Here is a 20,608-nt window from a genome sequence, read left to right as displayed (position 1 = left end):
TGGTTTGGTACATGAGACTCATTACCATGGCAAAGGCATCATTTGGCTCAGACACGTGCACACTATCCACACATGAAAATTCTGATCTCCATGACAACATAATTAAAATGCAACCGAAGGAGTTATCATAATACACTGTCCTTTCCATCCATCCAAATGTTGTGGCTAGATGGCTACACAGAGAGCTTCAGAGCATTGCTATGGGGGCACACATAGGGCCAGAGGAGTCCTCAAATGTCACACCCTGACATTATCAGGCCTTTCATGGGAATGCTTATAATCTGTTCCCATCCAAACCATGTGCAAGCATGCGCGTAGAGTACACAAGTGTTTACACTCAGTGGCCACTTCATTAGATACACCTCCCCATTTACATAAGTGGTTCATTCCAGGTGAGCTACAGCAGGAGAAATCCATTCCACTCCTGTCAGCTAAGAACAAGAAGATCAAGCTACAGTGGAAGCATGATCACCAGAATTGGATGATTGACAAAAAACCTAATCCTAGTTCCTACCCCTAAATTAGCAATTTGAAAAAGTGAAGACCAGCAATTGACTTGGCAAAAATGTCCACACTCCAAACTGGTTGTTACAAGGTCTGCAAAGAACACACACACTGACACAGTGACTCTGCAGTCTACAATATGTTCACTGAAATATGACTTCCCCTCAGGTTACTCCTCTGAATTTATAGAGCCTGAAATATCTGCACTGAAGGACACTTTTGGTTGCTGATGGTCATCTTTGAATAATTCAAAGGTGTTAGCCAGACTAAACGTTTGACAACAGATGGTTCTGGGCTAATTCTGGATCGGACCTGCAGAACCCCCCACCCCACCCTTCATATTAAACAATATTAAAAATCCAGTCGCACAAACCATGATGCTACATAGCACTAAGAACAATCAAAAGTGGTTTGAACATGCTCACAGGCTGCAGGTTGTCATGGTACCTCTCACTCACTCAAGATCCTCTGTAGTATAGCCGAAAGAATCTTAAAAATCTCAAAAAATATCATAATGCATGACATGGAAATGGGTGTTAAAGTCAATAAAACCATGCCTGGTCCTAACCAGAATCTTGGACTCTTTGACCCCAACACTCTGGGTACTTTCTTTGACGTTGCCTACAGCAATAGCGTCACCACTGAGAAGGCAGGTGTTGTTGCCATTGTTGTTGCCATTTAGTGATTTGAGCCCCTGGAACTCCTTCATCCTCCGGGGGGAATTTATCAGCCAACAGAACAACAAGCTGTAGCTCGCTTACGGCTGCGTCCACTGCTTGGTCCAAATGATCGGCATCAATATCTATGTTTGACACGTCATACATCAGGTAAATTCTGGGTGCTAGACAACTTAATGATGCTGCCTACCCTCGTTTGAGTGACATATCTGGCAACCAATAAAACCTAATGCGGGTGAGTGCATTCCAATTGGAGAATGTTGTTCAGCTCTGTCTCGGGTTTCCAGACCGTCACCTTCCAGCTACGGCTGGATGGGAGGTTTAGCTCGCTAGGCTAAATAAAACCAGCCCAGACTGGGGAATTGATGCAATAGAGATAAAAAGATTAACAGGACTTAGATGTCGACATTGAGAAAACATTAGATGATGACTTAGCGTAAAAGATCAAATGAGGTGTTCCGTTTAAGACTGTAGACACAAGAGAGCAGTAGGAAAAATATGCCTGCTGCTGCACTTGAACCCTCTCTGAAACACAGTCTCACAAATCTAAGAGGCACATCCTCACATGCAATCTCACGCACATAATGTAAGTTAATGTAGTTGTTAAGGATAATGAATCCAGCTGAATAAATTGCAACTCATCAATTAAAATTAAACCAACAACAATAACAACTTGAAAATCCAGCAGCCTACTGCAGCTCACCTGACAGCCTGCTGGCCGGATCCTGCTGTGTTGCAGATGAGAAGGAGGACCTTAGTGGAGCCACCCTGGTTGAGGAATTCAGAGGAGAGGGTGCCCGATGGTGGTAGCCTCTGACCATCGGGCCCTGCGGTGGAGGTGTAGGGGGAGGAGGGGAGGCTGTGGTGATACCCTGAGAGGAGTGGAGGAGGAGAAAACACTTCAATAAAGGCTCTAGGACAACCTGAGCCACTACAAAAGCTCACTTTGTTGCATTTTTGTATTTGGTTTGTTAAGGTTCACACTGCCCAATGACAAGCGATCCAGGGCTTGTAAACAAAACTCACATGGACTCAGAAGTAGCTTGTTTATTGGACAGGTATCTTAATGCAGTTATTTGGTGCCACTCGAGTTTGAATGACATCGTTCTCACCTGCCTAAACAAGCTGAAGTAAAGGAGTAAACGCTCCAGAGTTCTACTGTAATAAACCACTCCAAACATGCTTGGTGTGAATGCATCCTAACTCTAATGTTGAGGTGGAAGGAGGAGAGGCTGTGTGACAAAAGCCACCGGAGAGGCTGGCGTCACTTTCCACATGTCAGTACAGGGTAGAAAGGAGAGATGTTTTATATACTAGCTTATATAAGTGGCAACTGCAAAAACTACAAAATGCTAGCTAGTTGTTAGTGGTCAGTTGCCAATGGACTAGAGTTCTATTTGAAATAGTTGACACCAAGTGGTAAAGTCACTGCTAGTACCGTACAAACACTGATTCTGAAAACAATTAGCACACAGAGGGTGACATTATGTAGACAGCTAATATCATAACAAAGGAAGATAACTAACAACTGGCTAACTGGAAGTGCAATTTCCATTGAATATTATTTTGACATATCCCCTCTACTGTGGTGGCTCCCTAGGAAGAGTGAAGAAGGAGAGAGAAATGTTAAAGCTGGTTCCACCCTAGTTCCTGTAGTTGACCTTTAACCTTAGAGGAAGGGAGGCCATATGTGTATACTGGGAGAGTGGAGGATAGAAGAGCTAAATAGAGCTGTGGTATCAATTAATCAGTATCAGTCTGCCTAATTTAAATCTGCAGACTTCTTGGTGGAATGGGGAGAGGAGGAGAGGCTGGTGTGGTACACTGGAGGAAGAGAAGAGGAGGAGATAGGAGAGAAACATTCATTTTCACTTTCTGGTTGCATCTTTAAAAAAAAAAAATCAATGAGGTACTTTGAGGTTAAGAGACTTGGTTGTGTTTATTTGTACATGCAAATGATTGAAACTGAAAAATGGAAGAGAAGACATACAAACTGTGTGCTTGAGAGAAAGAAATCTCAAAGCTCTGGGACAAATGGAAGCACAGGTGGCCTGGACAAACCTTGTTAACACTAGAAAGGCCATGCTGCTGTTAGCTGAGGGCTGCTGGAATTTTACACTGAAATATCTCAGCTTCGAAAATGTCCCTGCATGACTCTTTTTCTATACTGAACAGTGTTGTTAGATTTCCAAAATCACGCCAGGAAATAGTAGCTAAAATTACATTTAAACCCTTCAATTGATGCATTGTTGGTGTTTTCAGTGTTAAAGCTAAGGCAAGGATTAGGTTTCTAATCCACTTTTTAGATAAAAACATACAACAATACGACAAATTCTGGCATTACACCTTAGCCAGAAAACAAAAAAACAAATGACTGGCAGAGAGTAGGCGATGTTGTCATCTACAAAGATAGAATGGTCTTACTCATACCAAGGTGGGAGACAGGACTAAAATGGACCAGGGTTATAAAACACTTTGGCTGGCAAGCTACAAAACAGATATGCAAGGAGCAATATCTAATGCGACACTTTTACGAGACGATTCTGAAAACGTTTTCACATCTCCATTATAGTAGAATCACCCTTTGATTGTTATTTACCCTGAGGAGCTGTAAAAAGAATGACGTCTGCTACCACCCGCACTCTCTCTCTCTCTCTCTCTCTCTCTCTCACACACACACACACACACACACAAACACGCTTTGATTAATGGTGGGTAATAGCTGAAGGGGATACAGGAGGCCGAACCTCTTGTCTCCAAGGAAACATAAACTTTGACATTATCAGAGGATTTAATTAAACAATGCTTGTTCAATCCCCACCGTGCAATTAATCACTGCCACCTTCACACATCACACACACACACACACACACACACACAAAACAAACTTAGATAAACACACACTCAGGAAAGCATGCGTGTGCATAGACACAAACCTCTCCCACACTCCCAAAAGCATATAGATAGATGAATCTCTCTCTCTCACACACACACACACACACACACACACACACACACAGGAGGTGTTCTGTGGAATCACTTGTTGTTGCCTCAAACACAAACAGCAGATTGAAAAGAACAGAAAAGGCCACCAATTTTCCTGCGAGATGGGAGTTCCAGTAACAAAATGTGCCTTTTGGTTTAAAAAACATAAGATCTAAGTAAAAGAAAAAACAGAAGTGCCATTGTTAAAACAAGATGAGAAAATTGAAACAGCTTTGAGCGTTATTCATTTTTCACCAAACTACCACTGAATCATATGGAGATGTTTTTCTTAGCTCTATGTGACATTTTCTGCATATTGTCTGCCCTTTAGACGACCCATTCATCCGGCCCCTCTCTTCTTCACTGTCACCCCTCCCTCTTCTCTCTGTTGGCCCAATATTCACCTTTTCACTGGGGAGGTGGAAAAGCAAAAGGCCACAGTCCGTTTCATTTCAGCCCAGACAGTGCAGCATGTGAGGTGAGCGGCCAAACAACCGACCCTCAGTAACCCACCCACAGCTCAGTGCAGCACCAATTACATTTTACATGTTAGGAAGGTAGCTGACTCTCTTATCCAGACCAATTTACGATGAGTGCAACAGTCAAATACGCTTAAATTCCTAGATCACGAAAAATACAACCAACCTATGGTAAGGAGTGCAAACGTCTGAGCCTTAGTCTCCTTTTAATATTCCTGTGACTATAGAATGATCATGTAAGAGCAAAGTAGGCTTGGGTGAAAATTGAATATCGCGATACTGTCCCGGCAAAATATCGCGATATACAATATTATCACTGTTCGTATGTGGGGGGGAGTCTTTTATTTCTTTTTTTTTCAGGTTTTTTTTCCAGGTGTTTTTTTCTTTTCTTTTGGCATTTTATTTTATTTCTTCTAAACTGCATCAAATTTCTAGGCTGTTAATAATCACAATGGCCAATAAGTGTAATTTGCTCATTCCTGCTATTTCCAGGATAACAGGCTGATTTTGGAAAAGGGAACCCACTTGAAGTAAAATCACAAATTGTTTCACCACCACAATGATTATTGGGTTTTTTTTTTACTATCCTACCACTTTTTATAGGTTTATAGGTTCATACGTTTAAAAGATATTCGATATTTAAAGTTTAAAAGATATTCAATATTATTGAATGTCAATATTATTGAATATCAGCTCAAGCCAAGACAGAGAGGATGGGATTTCTTTTTACAATTGGGTTGATTACTTTACTTTCCTTCTCATCTTAGTGTCAAACCAGTGAACTCGAGCCTCATCTCTTCAGTATCTCTGTTTTTCTATAATTGTGTCACTGTTCTTTATACAATCTTAAAACCTTCAAAGTGCTTTCAGATGGTGACTGGGGAAGGACTATGGCGCGCCTGGAGAGGAGTGTGACTTCACTCACATCTCCCCGGGTGCGGTGGGAGAACCTGCAGCCAGACTCTCATTCTCACCTCCTCTTCCCTCACTCCTCGAGATGGACAGAGACTCAAGGAGGTGTTAGAGGGACGGAGGAGGGACAGAGAGAGAGAGAGACTGTGATAGAGAGAGAAGAGGAGCTTTGAGAGGTGCAGAAATCTTTTCCCAAGTAAAAAAAATGTACAATATGTTCCAGGAGAGTGTGACACACTTAAGAATAATAATAATAATAATAATAACAATAATAATACATTACATTTATATGGCACTTTTCTCAGTGCTCAAAGACGCTTTACAAACACAGGATAAAACAATTTTAATAGAGATATATATAAAAGATAAAAATAGATGAGAAAAAGTAATATTTGAGGGAGTAATATTTTGCAGTGTATCCTGTATTTGATTGGGACCCAGTGGAGGTCATGGAGGATAGGGGTGAGCACGCGGGCAGCAGAGTTTTGGACGTATTGGAGTTTATTGAGGATGTTGTTTGATGAACCATATAAGATGTTGTTGCAGTAATCGAGACTGGATGTTATGAATGCATGTATCAGTGTTTCAGCAGCAGAGAAGGATAGAGAGGGTCGGAGACAGGCAATGTTCCTTAGGTGGAAAAAGGCTGTTTTTGTGATCTGGTTTACATGAGGGAGGAATGAGAGGGTGGGGTCGAGGATGATTCCAAGGTTGCGGACGTGAGTGGAGGGGGTGCCACTGGAGCCATCGATGCTTTTTTGCATCCATGTTTTGACGTCTGTGAGGCAGGTGGTGAGGGTGGAATGGGTGGCTACAGAAATGGTCTTGGTGGAGAGGTAGAGCTGAGTGGCGTAGCAATGAAACCGGAGGCCATGTTGGCGGAGGATGTGTCCAAGTGGTAGGACGTAGAGGATGGAAAGCAGGGGACCAACTACTGAGCCCTGGGGGACACCATGAGTGACTGGGGCAGTGGGGGATTTGCAGTTGTTGATGGAGATGAACTGATGTCTGTCGGAGAGATATGATTTAAGCCAGGAGAGGGCAGTGCCGGTTATGCCAAGGGAGAACTGGAGGCGAGTGATGAGGATGGAGTGGTTGATTTTGTCGAAGGCGGCGCTGAGGTCAAGGAGGATGGAGAGGGAACCAGAGTCGGCAGAGAGGAGAATGTCATTGGTGACATTTAATAGAGCAGTTTCAGTGCTGTGTCTGGAGCGGAAACCGGATTGAAAAGGTTCATAGAGGTTATTGGAGTCCAGGTGTGATTTTAATTGGGAGGCAACAGCTCGCTCTAAGATTTTTGAGAGGAAGGGGAGGTTGGAGATGGGCCGGTAGTTGTTGAGGGTGTCAGGGTTGAGTCCGGGTTTTTTTAGTAAGGGGGTGACAGAGGAGTTTATAACTTTAGTGATCAAAGGAGAGAGTGAGGGGAGACAGGCCTTTACTAGGGTGGAGGGGATGGGGTCCAGGACGCAGGTTGAGGTTTTCATGCCAGTGACTATGGAGGATAGGTCCGATGCAGTGATTTCAGTGAAGGATGTGAACGGGTGATTGGAAAGTGGAGGGGAGACGGATTCCGGATCAAAGACAGTGGAGGCGGAGGCGGTGGCCAGCTGGCCGTGTATTGTGTCAATTTTAGTTTGAAAGAGTGATAGAAATGAATCACATTTACTGACGGTGAAGGAAATGGAGATAGTGTCCATAGGTTTAAGGAGTTTGCTTATGGTAGAAAAAGGTGTCTTTGGGTTATTTCTGCCAGATTGTATGACGGAGGAGCAGTGAGAGGAGCGTGCGCTGTCGAGGGCGTCTTTGTATTGCTGTTGGTGCAGTTTGTAGGCATCTGTGTGGACGGTGAGACCGCTTCTATTGGCGAGACGTTCAAGCTGGCGGCCCTTTGATTTGAGGTGATGGAGATGGTCAGTGTACCAGGGGGCGGAGTGAGGGAAAGAGACAGACTTGGTTTTTATGGGAACGAGCTGATTGAGACAGGAGGAGAGAGCGTCGTTGTAGGTGTTGACGAGGTCAGTGGGGTAAACATTCTAGATGAGGGCCGAGTCAGGGATGGTGTCAGCCAATAGGGAGGAGAGAGAGGAGGGGTGGATGGACTTGAGATTCCGGAAAGTTATGGAGCGCTTCTGCTTGACGAGGGGGGGTGGGGATGAGAATGTCCATGGTGATGGTGAGGTCGGAGCTGGTCAGGTTGCTGATGGTGATGCCGGAGGTGCAGACCATGTCCAGTGGTTTGTCCATGTATGTGTATCCGGGAGGTGTAGTCTGGTTGAGTGAAAAATATTCCTGGGGTTTTTGCCATGTTTCAGTGAGGCAGAGAAAGTCGAGATTATTGTCCGTTATGAATTCGCTGAGTATGAGGCCCTTGCTATTTAGGGATCGGGTGTTCAACAGAGCAAATTTGAGACGTGGTTGAATTTGAACGGGCTGGAGTGCTTTGGCCAAGGGTCGTAAGCAGGCAGAGCGCACGTGTTGGTTGTTGTGATGATGATGTGGTGGAATTGCGACAGTGGACTGGATTGATGTAGCAGCCCATGTTTTTTGATGGCTGAGATGCATGGTGGAGTGGTGGAGTTGAGTTTGAGTAGTTGCGAGATGGAGTATTTCAGCGTCATGCCAGCCGGGGAGGATGTACGCCTGGAGTTGTTTGCCAATAGCCACGAACTTGTTGACCAGAGTTGGAGAAGTGACAGGCACGACAGGATGGCCCACAGCACGGCAGGTGATCGGGGCTGAGTGAAGAAGTTGTGCTGAATATTGGAGGAACTGCGGGAATGCAGGGAATTAAGGTGAGGAAACGGAGGAGGTGGAGACGGAGGAGGCAGTCAGGTCTACTAGCTACTAGCCACTGGCGGACTGAAGTGGCAGCTAGCCGACAGCTAACTTGAGAGAAAGCGGTCCCAGCCAACAAGGGCTAACCGCACCAGGACAGTTGAGGAGTTGTCCGGGAAGGAGCTGCCAGCAGCAGTGGTAGCGCTGGGCAATGGTAGACGGGAGGATCCAGTAGACAGCAGCGGGGGAACTGGTGGAGCAGCTCGGATACGAAAGCCGGTGTTGCAGGAAAGTGCCAACAGGTAGGTAAAAACATCCATCAAAGTAGCAATTCGGTAGAATCCATACAGAAATGCGAGAGATGTTACAAAGTTAAACTAGAGAAAAGTTAAAATCAGTCAATAGAGCTCGCTGGAGCGCAGAAACGAAACTAGTCAGACACAAACTAAGGCTCAGATGGAGAAGCGCCAAACAAAACAACGCCAGCGTCCTCTCCATCCGGGTTCATACTGTTTCACCATGTGGAAAAACAGGAAATATAGGCTATAGGCAAGTACGGCTAGTTTGAACTTGGAAGGTCACTTGCAGCGAAATATGTATCAACCTGTCACAACTTCATACAGGAGGGACAAACAAGATGCATATTGTGTATCCTTTGATAAATTTGTCCATTGATTTAGTGATCGATGAATATAATAGAGAACCATTTGTTTTTATTGTGATTATTGGTAAGTACCAATAACACGCCTTTGAATTGAATTGAGGGAGAGAAAGCGGAGAAGGTGAGAATGAGGGACAGAAGTGAGAAAACAATAGTGAGAAAGAAGGGTAGAGAGTGGGAGAGAGCGAGAGAAGCAGAAGGAGGAAAGAGAGAGAAAACAAAAAGGTAAGCAGAGAGAGATGAAGATGTGGAGAGAGAGAGGATAGAGACAGATAGCAATGAGAGAGAGAGTGAGATAGATAAAGAGAGAGAGAGGAGAGAAAAAGGGGAGATGTAGGGAGGGAGAAAGGAGAGAAAACAAAATTGTTCTTGAGCTCCAAGGTGGCGAGTATGACAGCCTTAATTAAACAGCTCAGCCCTCTAGAAGACACGCCGCCTCCTCTGGCACTGACTCTCTTCTCCTCCTCTTCCTCCTCCTCCTCCTCCTCCTCTCTCTCCATCCTCACCTTCTTCCCTCTGAATTATCCCTTTCTCTCCCTGGCCCGCTACTCTATTCATCACTGCCACTATCTGTCTTTCTTTTTTTCCACGACCCGACTGATTTGGGATGAATCTTGGCAGCTCCGGCCCTCAGCTTCAATAGGAGCGGTCAGGAAATGAGAAAAAAATCAGTATCTTGGAATAATAATTGGAACAACAGAGAGAATTTTTAAGCGTGTGTTCAGATCGGTGAGCTGGTTGGTACTACTGCAGATTTCTTGCCTTGGAAGACACAGTAGGCTGTTATATATGTTGTTACACCTTAGTGACATTTTAACACAGCAACGGCTATAGAAATGACCCTACTTTCTCTCTCTCTCACACACACACACACACACACACACGCACACAGCTGTTAAGGTTGGGGCTTTTTTTTTAAACAAGGCCATGTTGAAGAAACTCCACAATAAAAACTCCATTATTCTGTAGTATTTATAAGTATTTGCTTAATGGTGGTAAGGCGCCAGTGGTTCTGTATGACTAGGAGCGATTGAATAAAAGTGTCTTTGAGATGGCAGTCTTAAAAAAAAACAAAGTCCCACAGTGTCTCTGTTAATATCCATAGATTTTAAGATCAGTCACAAATGCGCTCTTGATGGTCCCATTACCCTGCAGGCAGGCACACACACAGAAGCTTTAGTTATTACAGGTAGGTAATCATACTCTACTGTTGCACTAGACTAGAGGCATATGTCTGTTAACATCGATGTCTAATGTTCCAAACAGTGCTGTTAGTGCAGCTAGGGAAGAAGGAAAAAAGCAAAAATGCTAGGCAGAAAGCAAGAATGGAAGTAATTACAGTCAGTCGAGAAGAGAAGAATAATCTGACTTTACTTTGTTTTGTGTTTTTTTTTTTTCAATTTAAAGAATGTAGTTTGAACTCTGACCTCTGGCTCTCTTAGAATTGCCTGTAAAAGATGGCATCTTACACTGTTCTCTTGTAAAAACAGGTAACTTTTACTCTGACTGATTTTTACAACAGTGCTTTTACCTCTACATAAGTCAAATTTCAGCAAAGTAACAATATTTCTATTTGAGCAGGCTATTTTGATACTTTTGCCATCCGTGGCATAAAGAACCTGAGTTAGGTGAGTGGATTCTGGACTTGAAATGACACACTGTCTCAAGCGGCTCACGACCGGACGAGTGACCCCCGTCCATGCAATCCACACACCCTGCTAAAAATACCCAGGGGGGCCGTGGGCTTAGAATCAGAGGTCCTGACAGCGACCGGCCACCTGACCGCGGTCGCCCCTGACGACAAGCGAAACACCTGAGCTGCTCCGGCCGGCTGCGAAATGACAGATGAGGTAAACGGCAGGGGGAGGAAACAAACGCACCTGATGCTGCCTCTTTCTTTCCCTTCCTCCTTCCCCTTCTTCTTTTTACCTCCCTCTCTCTCTTGAAAGGTAAAAACCCTAAGAACAAATCTGCCGAAACCTCAAAGACGTACGACTGCAGGGCCGCACCTGCAGAAACCAAAATGAGAAGCCGAAGACGAAACAGTGTGTGCGCGCTGAAGAACGCGCTCAGGGGCCGGACCCGACACGACCGTACACACACACACACACACACACACACTCGGAAGCAACTGTTAACAAACTTCCTCTGATCCATCCCGCTCTTCTGATTGGTCGCGTTGTGACTCATCGCTCGTTGTCAACAGGCTGGAAGATGCTTTCAGGGTCGGCGTTCGCGTCGGTATTCATGTACGCTCTGTGTTGTTCTTAATGAGGCGGTGGAGCCCATGTAGCCGTTGCGCCCCAGATGACTTGAGCGCGCACCAGAGGCACTCGCGCTAATCAGAACACTAACTATAGACACGCCAAATTTCCTCTGCCTTCGCTCTCTTTAGGCTATTTTAAATGATGCGTCCTACTGTATGCAGCGGTGGGACAAAAGCCTGGGAATATTTTCCCTTTGCTGCAATGAGTCCTCCTTTAGGCCGCCTTTAACTGCCTTAATGGGATTGCACAGGAGGTCTACTGCAGAGTTTCATTTGTGTGTGTGTGTGTGTGTGTGTGTGTGTGTGTGTTTCTTGTGTGCACACACGCTCCAGTGCATCATGTGTTACTATCTTGGGGCTTCCAAATGTTCCCACAAGAATAACAATGAAAAAGACACGCTCACAAATGTGACAATCTACAGCAGTGATTCTCAACCTTTTTCATATCAAGGACCCCTAATTTAGTCCACATTAGAGCCACGGACCCCCATTTGTTTCGATTTTGTCTCTCAGACCCAAATCTGAGTATACTTTTATCATTAGATATGATTTTGTCCAGAATTCCATGACTATCTGTATTGCAGGCAGAGAGCTAACAGTGAAACTATGATCAAAACAGTCATTCTTCTACATTCTCTAATTGTGTTGTGATGGTGAAGTTTAACAATTCATCAATTTGCATGGGGACCCCCTGGAACTCCCTCAAGGACCCCTGGTGGTCCCCGGACCCCACTTTGAGAACCACTGATCTACAGTATGTGTGTGTGGGTTTGTGTGTCGTGTTGACCAGTCAAACGAGGGGGAGTGTGTGTGTGTGTGTGTGTGTGTGTGTGTTCGCCTCAGTGTGAGTGGCTGACGGAGGGGTGTGTCCGCTCAGATAAACACCTCAGAGTAATGCTGAAATTCCTGCCTTTCTGCCTTTCTGTCTTTCTGTCTTTCTGTCTTTCTGCCTTTCTGTCTTTCTGCCCTTCTGTCTTTCTGCCTTTCTGTCTTTCTGTCTTTCTGTCTTTCTGTCTTTCTGTCTTTCCGCCGTTCTTAGTGTCGCTTCACTCTGTCGACCTGCGGACTTCCCCTCGACTTCTGCGCCGTTCAGCGTGACAGCAGCTGAACACTCAATAACCTGCCGGCGAGGGCTGTTTGTAGTGCCTCTGCTCGTTGTCTGTGTGTGTGTGTGTGTGTGTGTGTGTGTGTGAGTGTATGTGTGTTGTGCGTAGGTGTGTGAGAGAAGAGGGAGGGGGGAGAGAGAGAAAGAGAAAGATAGTGTCAGAGTTAGAGATAGGGCGAGATTACTCTGTCTCTCTCTGTATGTGTGTCGGGGTGTGTGTGTGTGTGTGTGTGTGTGAGTGTCTGTGTGGACAGGGCTGAGTTGAGTCGTGACAGATCCCTTTATCTCCGCTGAGATGTCCCTATTTTGCCACCTTTCCCAGGGGGGATCCTCTCCTGTCTCACACTCTCTCTCTCTCTCTCTCTCTCTTTCTCTCTTAGCCTGACCCAGTTGGCCTCTCTGTGCAGACAACTCCCACAATCCACTCTGCTTAAATCTTGATAGACCTCTCCATTACCCAGGAGACACCTGGCCTTTTTTTTTTCATTTGTTTTTTTTTATTTTTTTATTTCAAGAGCACCAGGTGAGCGTCACACAGAGTTAGCGTGCTAAGCTCCTCTGAGCCTCTATTCAGCTGGAAGTGCTTTTCTTTGCACCGCGGTGCGGAGCTTTATCGCTCTATTTATGTGCAAATTGCCAGGTTTGTTGGGGGTGAAATAGGACGCTGTTGTGGTTGCTTTGGACCTAATTGATTTTTCAGTGTTTTCCATCATGAGGCCTCCTGGTGCTGCTTCCTCTGAATGCAAAACCTCATTATTGTACCTGGGAGCAGCGCTGATCCAATATCCCCAAGAACGTTTAGCGATACAGACTGAGAAATCCCAGTCCCACATTCAAATCCACAGCAATTTGCCTATATCTAGAAAACATGAAGATACTTGACATGGCGCTATACAGTGGATTGCATTCTCTATATTTTAGGTTATATGAGTGATTGATTGATTCATTGGTCCATATCAATCCCTCCATCCACCCATCTCACAGTAGAAAATCATCATCTCTGCTTGCCGAGCCCAGGCTCTGCTGTGTTGCAATTTGCCTGGTTCTTATTTCACTCCCTGCTGTTAAAACACATTTCCAGTCTGCTACCGGCCTGAAGAGAAAAGTACACTTTTTTGAGCAGATTTGTGCCGTGCGACTCGGCCTCATTGTTTTGAAGCCACTGTACAGCTGTCAAGTGACCCCCCAAAACTGTCACGCTGTCGCAGCCTGACAGTGAGGAAAAAATGTAATTCTGGGAAAGACTCCGGTGTGTGATGGCCGTCCGCTTTCGGACCGAGACGGCCGTAACTCTCTGGCGCACGCTGAGCCGGACTCTCTAAGCCTACAGGAGGAGCAAGCCAAATTCCTCGAGTCAATTTCCACTTTTATCGTCTGATGTCCAGATTGTATTTTTCCCACTGCTGCACCAATTGCGACTACGTGTGTGTGTATGTCTGCGGGTATGTCTCGCGTATGTGTGTGTTTGTATAGATGCTGTTGTGAGATTATGTGCCAGATAACATAAGGGCCATTACTCATGGTTCTGAGTCAGGTCTGGGTGTGTGTGTGTGTGTGTGTGTGTAAGAGAGAGAGAGAGAGAGAGAGAGACCTATGCTTGTGCAGAATTCAGGGACAGACAGTGAAGATCTTGTGAATTGCAACTTCTCAATTTGTTCAAGAAATGTATGAAAGATGTATTGAGGTTAGTTCAGTCGTAACACGTTTCAGCTGCTCCACAGAAAAACACAAAACGTTAGATAAAAGGGGATTTTCAATGGGCTGTTTAGCTAATGCATCGTTTGTGTCACGACTAATAATTCCGGGACAGAGATGAATTCCCTGTGACAATAACTGTTGTCGCGCAAATCCAATTTCGGGAGCATAACTTGATTTCCAAATGTGTCCGAGATAATTTCATTACCAGAACTAGATCAGCCATCTTCAGATTGCCTTGTGTAGTGTTGCGTTTCTCATCTCTGCTATAGGGATGGGACATTTCTCTGGTGTATATTTCATCATCTTACTGAGTTAATGACAGTAATTGGAGAAGTTAATGCAATTGAGAAAACGCAGGCCAATTATCGAACAGTGGACTAAACCAATATCACTGTTGATGGATGAAAACTTGGTTTTGTCCAAAACGTGGTCAATAATTGAAAAAGCTGATTCATTTCCCCATTGATTCCCCATTGATTTAAAACTATGCAAAGGCCTGGACAGATATCATCATTTTTCTACTGCTCGAACACTCCAGTGAGAACAGATCATATATAAATGATAGCCAGACAAGGTTTTCCCATCTCTGCATAGTCTTGGCAAATTATTTCTTCAGTTCTAAATATGATGAGATAAAATATGAACTAAAGATACGAATATTGGTCTTTTGTGGCCAGACTGCCTTGAAGACCCACCATCCCTCCTAAACAAAATGTCAAGTTTTAGGGTGTTTTCATACTTCACCGTTTCAGCCTTTCAAGCCAACTCAATTAGTCAGCATTTTTTGCACAAATGTGAATACTCACAATGCCTGCACATATGTGAACAGACTCATACTCCTTGGAAACACACCAAACTCAGACCCCCTCGGGAGATGGTCTCGGGAGGTGGAGTTTTTCATTACTACTTTTTGGTCCTCAAGGCATACACTGATTAGGTGCAGCCACAGTAACTCTGGAACACAAGCACCATAAACAAACTGCACCATGGTGGTGGTAGCTTCGGGGTTGTTTGGTCTGAGGAGGAGACTTCTGAACTCCTTGACATTAGGAATGCGGATCAAGTCAAACAACAGCTCTCAATACACAAAGGTCACATACACACTGAAGCTTTTCAAGGAGAGTGACAACCGCATTCTATAACCACACTCACTACTGGAAAGGTTCAGGTAGTGACTCCTGGATCTAAGGGTGTTTTCACATATAGTTCTTTTTAAAGGAACCAAGCTCAGTCCTTTTTAAGTGGGACCAAAAAGTGAAGCAGATGCATATGAACTCAGTCCTCTTTGTGTTCAAAATGTAAGTGGACTTACAAGACGACTCAGCTCTCCTTTCTGGTCCACAAGCATTGATGAGATCTCAGACCACTTGTTCACACCACAAGTCCTTTAGAACTTAGATCTCACCTGTGCAACATTGCATTATGGGTAGTTTTCTTCCCTTTGTTTTCACATTGCACGAATCGATCGGACCACAAAACGGACCACAAACGATCTGAACTCAGACCACCGCCTGGGGTGGTCTGAGTTCGTCTGAGTTCATTTGGGTCTGAGTTCATTTGGCGTGTTCACACATGCACAAAAAATTGCTGAATCGTTGAGAGGCTGAAACGGACCAAGTGTGAAAACACCCTATGATGCCGCTGTCAGTGGCGGTTTATGAAATCCTGACAGCTAAAGTGACACCTGCGGTTACTGGTGTGGTCAAGTGAACTGAAAATACTGTGTGAACCGGCAATGACAGCAGCCATACTGGTTTCAAGCGTTGGCTCAAGCGCTCTCTGGATCAGCTGAGCTTGCGCACTGCCATCGCCAAATGGGCGATCTATTTAAGCTGTCAAACTCACAGCAACATACTAACAAAAATGGATTGTCAGGATACTCATGGATGGAGAACAAGCCAGACAAGGGATTTACTGTCACTTTTAAATGATAGAAATATTATGAGATGCAATTATGTTTGACAATCTGGTGAGGGATTTCGATGTGTATACTGGAGCTGCATTTTAATGCCAGGTGTAAATATAATCCAGCTGCATCAGATCAAGTCTCAATCATGGACCGTGTGGTTTTTGTCTACAGGCCCCGGTTTGCTCGTAATAAGGCAGTGTGAGCATACACAAACCAAATACAAAAATGCAACAAAGTAAACTTTCCCACTATGGTTCAGACCAAAGTAAACAAACCGTAGGTGTGATCGCACCCAATGTGAAAACACCCTTTGTGCTATGTAGTCTAAATGCTGTTTCAGAGGACTGTCCAACCTTCCAAGAAGAAAATATGCGAGTAATACTGCCATACATCATCTTTTATCTTTAAAATGCCACAGTGCCGTCTTAGCAATAATGAATGTGTGAATTCACGTGCCACACTTGATGCAATATGACAGAAATCCCATTGAATGAAGTTATGATATTCTGGAATCTGTTCTGCTGTGATGTTATGAATTATTCCAAGGTAAAGACCATTCATCATGTTCAACAGATTGCTCATGAGAAGGGAAGTCGCATTTGTCAGTGAGTACTTAAATGTGATTCATCACAAGTGGATCCCTGGGGGTGTGTGTGTGTGTGTGTGTGTGTGTGTGTGTGTGTGTGTGTGTGTGTGCATGTGTGTGTGTTCTGTGCAAGGTCTTCCCTCTAGGGCAATGTATTTATCAAACTCTCCAGTGTAATACTAATGGATTCATTACCTACTTGACTTACACAATGGGAATGTGTGCGGGCGTGTATGTGCTCATGCATATATGCATTAGCGTGTGTGTGTGTGTGTGTGTGTGTGCGTGCACATGTGTCTGTTAGCGCTGTGACATTGTTTTCACTCTGCGAGGTGACAAAAGAAACGGCTCCTGTTGAGAAAGTGAAGAGTCTTAATTTTTCATGACCTCTTTTGAGCACGTCAGTGAATTATGGATGTCGTTCCTTTTCAGGGGTAACAAAACGTTGCACAGCCCCATAAAGGCTTCACTTAGCAGTAGGCTGGTGAACGCAGCCTAACAGCACTGGCAACCCACAGAGAGAGCTATTAACGTCCTTAGAGGTTGTTATAGTTAGAGAATATTCAGTCAGCCGGTTTGCCTTACAGTGTGTGAGTGTGTGTCTATACGCTGTCTCCGTACACCTGCCCTCTTCTCTCTTATCAATAGTACTTTTGACAGTGTCTTGCATGGAAGAATCGTTTTTTTTTTTTAAAGGGTGATGATGATGCAAGGCTGACTCCATCTCATCCCTGTCTCTCTGTCTATGAGCGTGAGGAGACACGGCTCTTCTCCCTCCGTCTACCTCATTGGCTAAATGAGAGAGGCTGGCAGAACAGGAGTCTGGGCACATTCGATGAGGGAAATGTAACCGCTAACCTGTGGCTCGCACTGCGAAAGGGTTCTCACTCGGAATGTGACAGTGTGTCTGGGTTTTTCCCATATATTGATTATAATTGGGCAGCCCGCCTGGGTGAATTTACAGCTGCCACTTTCAAGTACACTTTTGTTTTAGATTTATTTCGGATGATGCGATGCACTAAGTTGACATTTTCCCCGTCGATGTAGTTTATAAACAAGGCAGCAGCTAACATGTCGTGCCCAATCAATACCGCAGTCTCCCTCTGGGCCAATCAGTAACAAGTGTGTCACCTTGTTTTGACCTGTAATCGCAGCACCCTCCTTGGGCTAATTAGTGTATTATTGAAAATGCCAGAACAGACTGGTGAGATCCACCATTCCCCCAGGTTTTTGTCAAAATCTGATCATACTGTGTGTCTGACGATACTGCGTGTGACGGATGAACGGACACACAAACAAATTAACAAACAAACAGATGGATGAATGGATGGACAAACAGATGGAAACATCTCCATAATCCATAATCCACCCCATGATTCTCCTACTCTCACTTCATGAAAATGTAATGTTGTTAAGCACTGAAAGTGCAGTGCATGGTCTATATGGACTATATACTGTACTTGAGGAGATAGCCCATTTGTAATTAAGTGTATGTTATACTATATTTGCTTCACATAACTAGGGATAATCTCATGGGAGTATAACACAGCAGTCAGCTTCATTATCTTATAGCTAGAGTAAGAGACTTTTGTTCCTAAGCAATGAAAAGATACTGAGCTCACACAATGAAATGTCAATAAAAATACAGCCCAGATATAGTCAACTTAGATAAATATACACACAACTGAAAAAACAGTATCAAGTCAATCATTTTTTTAACAGCTTGAATAGAATACAGAGCGTTTCGCACACATTGCCCTCCCTCTCACTGAAGTAAACATGAACCTGTGGAAAACACTGTGAATAATGAAAAGGCATGGCTTACTGAACATGAAAAAAGGATGAAATGCAAGTAGCATTTAGAAAGAAAGGGCTTGTAAATTGTTTTTGTTTAAATCTTGGTTTTCAGTCATAGCGTGGGTGCTGACGGAGACATACTGCCTGGAAGTCTTCTATGTGTGTGTGTGTGTGTGTGTGTGTGTGTGTGTGTGCGTGCGTGCGTGCGCGTGCATCAGGAAGGCAGAGAAAGCCCGGCGGACAGAGGGAGACTGAACAAGTAAAACTGGGAAATGAGGAATGAATGTAACTGGCAAATTGGCGCACAAACTCGGCGCCGGCGGGGTTTTGACGGACAGCCTGTTGCCATGGTTACCTGAGAGCGGTGCCGAGCCTCCGCGGCTGTAGAGGGGCGGGGCCTGGAAGGCGTAGACCACATCGCTGTCGGTGACGGCCGTCAGATCGTCCTCATCCGAGAAGGAACGCTGGAAACCCGTAGAGTACAACTCTGATAGGATGACCTGGAGAGAGAGAGAGGGGGGGGGAGAGAGAGAGAGAGAGAGAGAGAGGGAGGGAGAGAGAGAGAGAGAGAGAGATTCATAATGAGCTCTGTTGTGCCCATAGTGCCTCAAGCGATGCATGCAGAGCCGAACCAGGACGTTTTCCATTGGCTGTTACAGTAGAAAAAAGAAAAATGAAGTTATGGGAACATTTCAAAAAATCCTGAGCCACAATGCGACCAGCACTGACCCTCAGGAACAACTTGCCATGAAGATGCATGACGCACAGAAACTAATTACCAAAAGTAGTCTATGTAGTAGCAAAGATTCATGGAGAAAATGAAACCAGATACATCTGTAATTGGCTGGAAGAAATCAAAGTAAACCCTAAACACAACTGCTACAAATCTCTCTACAAATCCTGAACATCCCTGTTCACACTGCAAGCAGAATGATAATTAAGACCAATTTCCTTTTACACTGTCCTAAAGAATATTTCCTAAAGTTCTGTGTTTGAATCAAGGACTTCCAGGCCCTAACAGTAAAATAAATGGAACTGTATTAACTGAGGAGAGCCATACAGTTAATACAGCGGAACAGTTTGTGTATTTATGTCACAATTTGTGGACTGAGAAGATGAATACTGACCAGTCAAACAGAAATTCATCCTGTAATTCCTGAAAGATATTGTTTGGGATTGTTTTTGTGTGTGAGTTTTTGATTTATTTTGTACAAGTCCATAATAAAGCCACTCAGAGAGTGTGAGAGAGAGAGAAGCAGAAAGAGGAAGAGATAGATAACAAAAAGGTAAGCAGAGAGAGATGAAGATGTGGAGAGTGAAAGAGAGGATAGATAAAAAGAGATGAGTGAGAGAGATAGAGGTAAAGAGAGATGAGAGAGATGAGAGAGAGAGAGAGGGGGAGAGAGAGAGCGAGAATGAAAGCAGATATAGGGGAGTAAAAAGGGGGAGTGCGAACGATAAGGCATGAAGAGAAAGTGAGACAGATTTAATGACACAGCTGATAACTGGCTCAGCAGCTTAACAGATGCTCAGAGCAGGGAGACATGGAAAAAGATGAATGTGGTAAGGCTAAGTAGCTTAGCATGGCGGTTGAACACACACACACACACACACACACAGACACACACAAACACCTCATATCATGCTCAAATCAAAAACACTTCAAAGAAACTGGACAGGCTCAAAGCAATGGAAGTGGATAAAAGGCACAAAACAAGCTGTCTTTTCCACAACTTTCTGAAGTGATGGAGTCAATTTGTGTGTGTGTGTGTGTGTATGTGTGTGTGTGTGTGTAAACACTCTCTGTTGATTCCCCACACATCAGAAAGCCCTCTGTCCTGTGATTTGCTTTTGCCAAAACCAAGGGAAAACAAGTGAAAACCAGCTTAATGCTCGTTACGGGCTTGCCAGCTGTGAGAGCGTCCTGGCAAATAATGAATAATCAAATCAAATCAACAATTATAGCTCACAACTGCAGCTTAACGACTAGCTTTCCTGCTGACAGACACTTAGCACAGCCTACTCCATTCACGTTACACCCACAACATTGGATCAAAGCAATAAACAATATGCAACACCTATACCAGACAATTTAATGTTGTAAAATGACATGACTTCTCTTATCGGGAACCAGGGAACTTGAAATGAATCTTCTACGACCTAACGAAAAACTTCCACCAGGAATTTGAATTGTAGAGAAATGGGAAATGGGAAAAACAATCTTCCATTATAACTCCACTACAAAATAACCACA

The 20,608-nt window shown here is 44.3% G+C and overlaps 1 protein-coding gene across 1 annotated transcript in view; it reads right to left on the bottom strand.

Moving 5' to 3' along the window:
- Window positions 1-1,880: 1,880 nt before the first annotated feature.
- Window positions 1,881-20,608, bottom strand: part of usp43a (ubiquitin specific peptidase 43a) — an 81,816-nt gene continuing 63,088 nt past the window's right edge. Inside the window, exons 6-7 of the mRNA XM_071532735.1 lie at window positions 18,710-18,854; window positions 1,881-2,053 (exon numbers count right to left, since the gene is read on the bottom strand). Of these exons, the coding sequence (XP_071388836.1) occupies window positions 1,881-2,053; window positions 18,710-18,854 (318 nt within the window). The remainder of the gene's footprint in view (window positions 2,054-18,709; window positions 18,855-20,608) is intronic.

This window comes from Centroberyx affinis, unplaced genomic scaffold, assembly GCF_046629955.1.
Source record: "Centroberyx affinis isolate AG114_WGS23_722 - 3 ecotype Tasmania unplaced genomic scaffold, CSIRO-AGI_Caff_v1 ptg002237l_1, whole genome shotgun sequence".
NCBI classification, from domain to species: domain Eukaryota; kingdom Metazoa; phylum Chordata; class Actinopteri; order Beryciformes; family Berycidae; genus Centroberyx; species Centroberyx affinis.
This window is presented reverse-complemented; position numbering and strand designations above follow the sequence as displayed.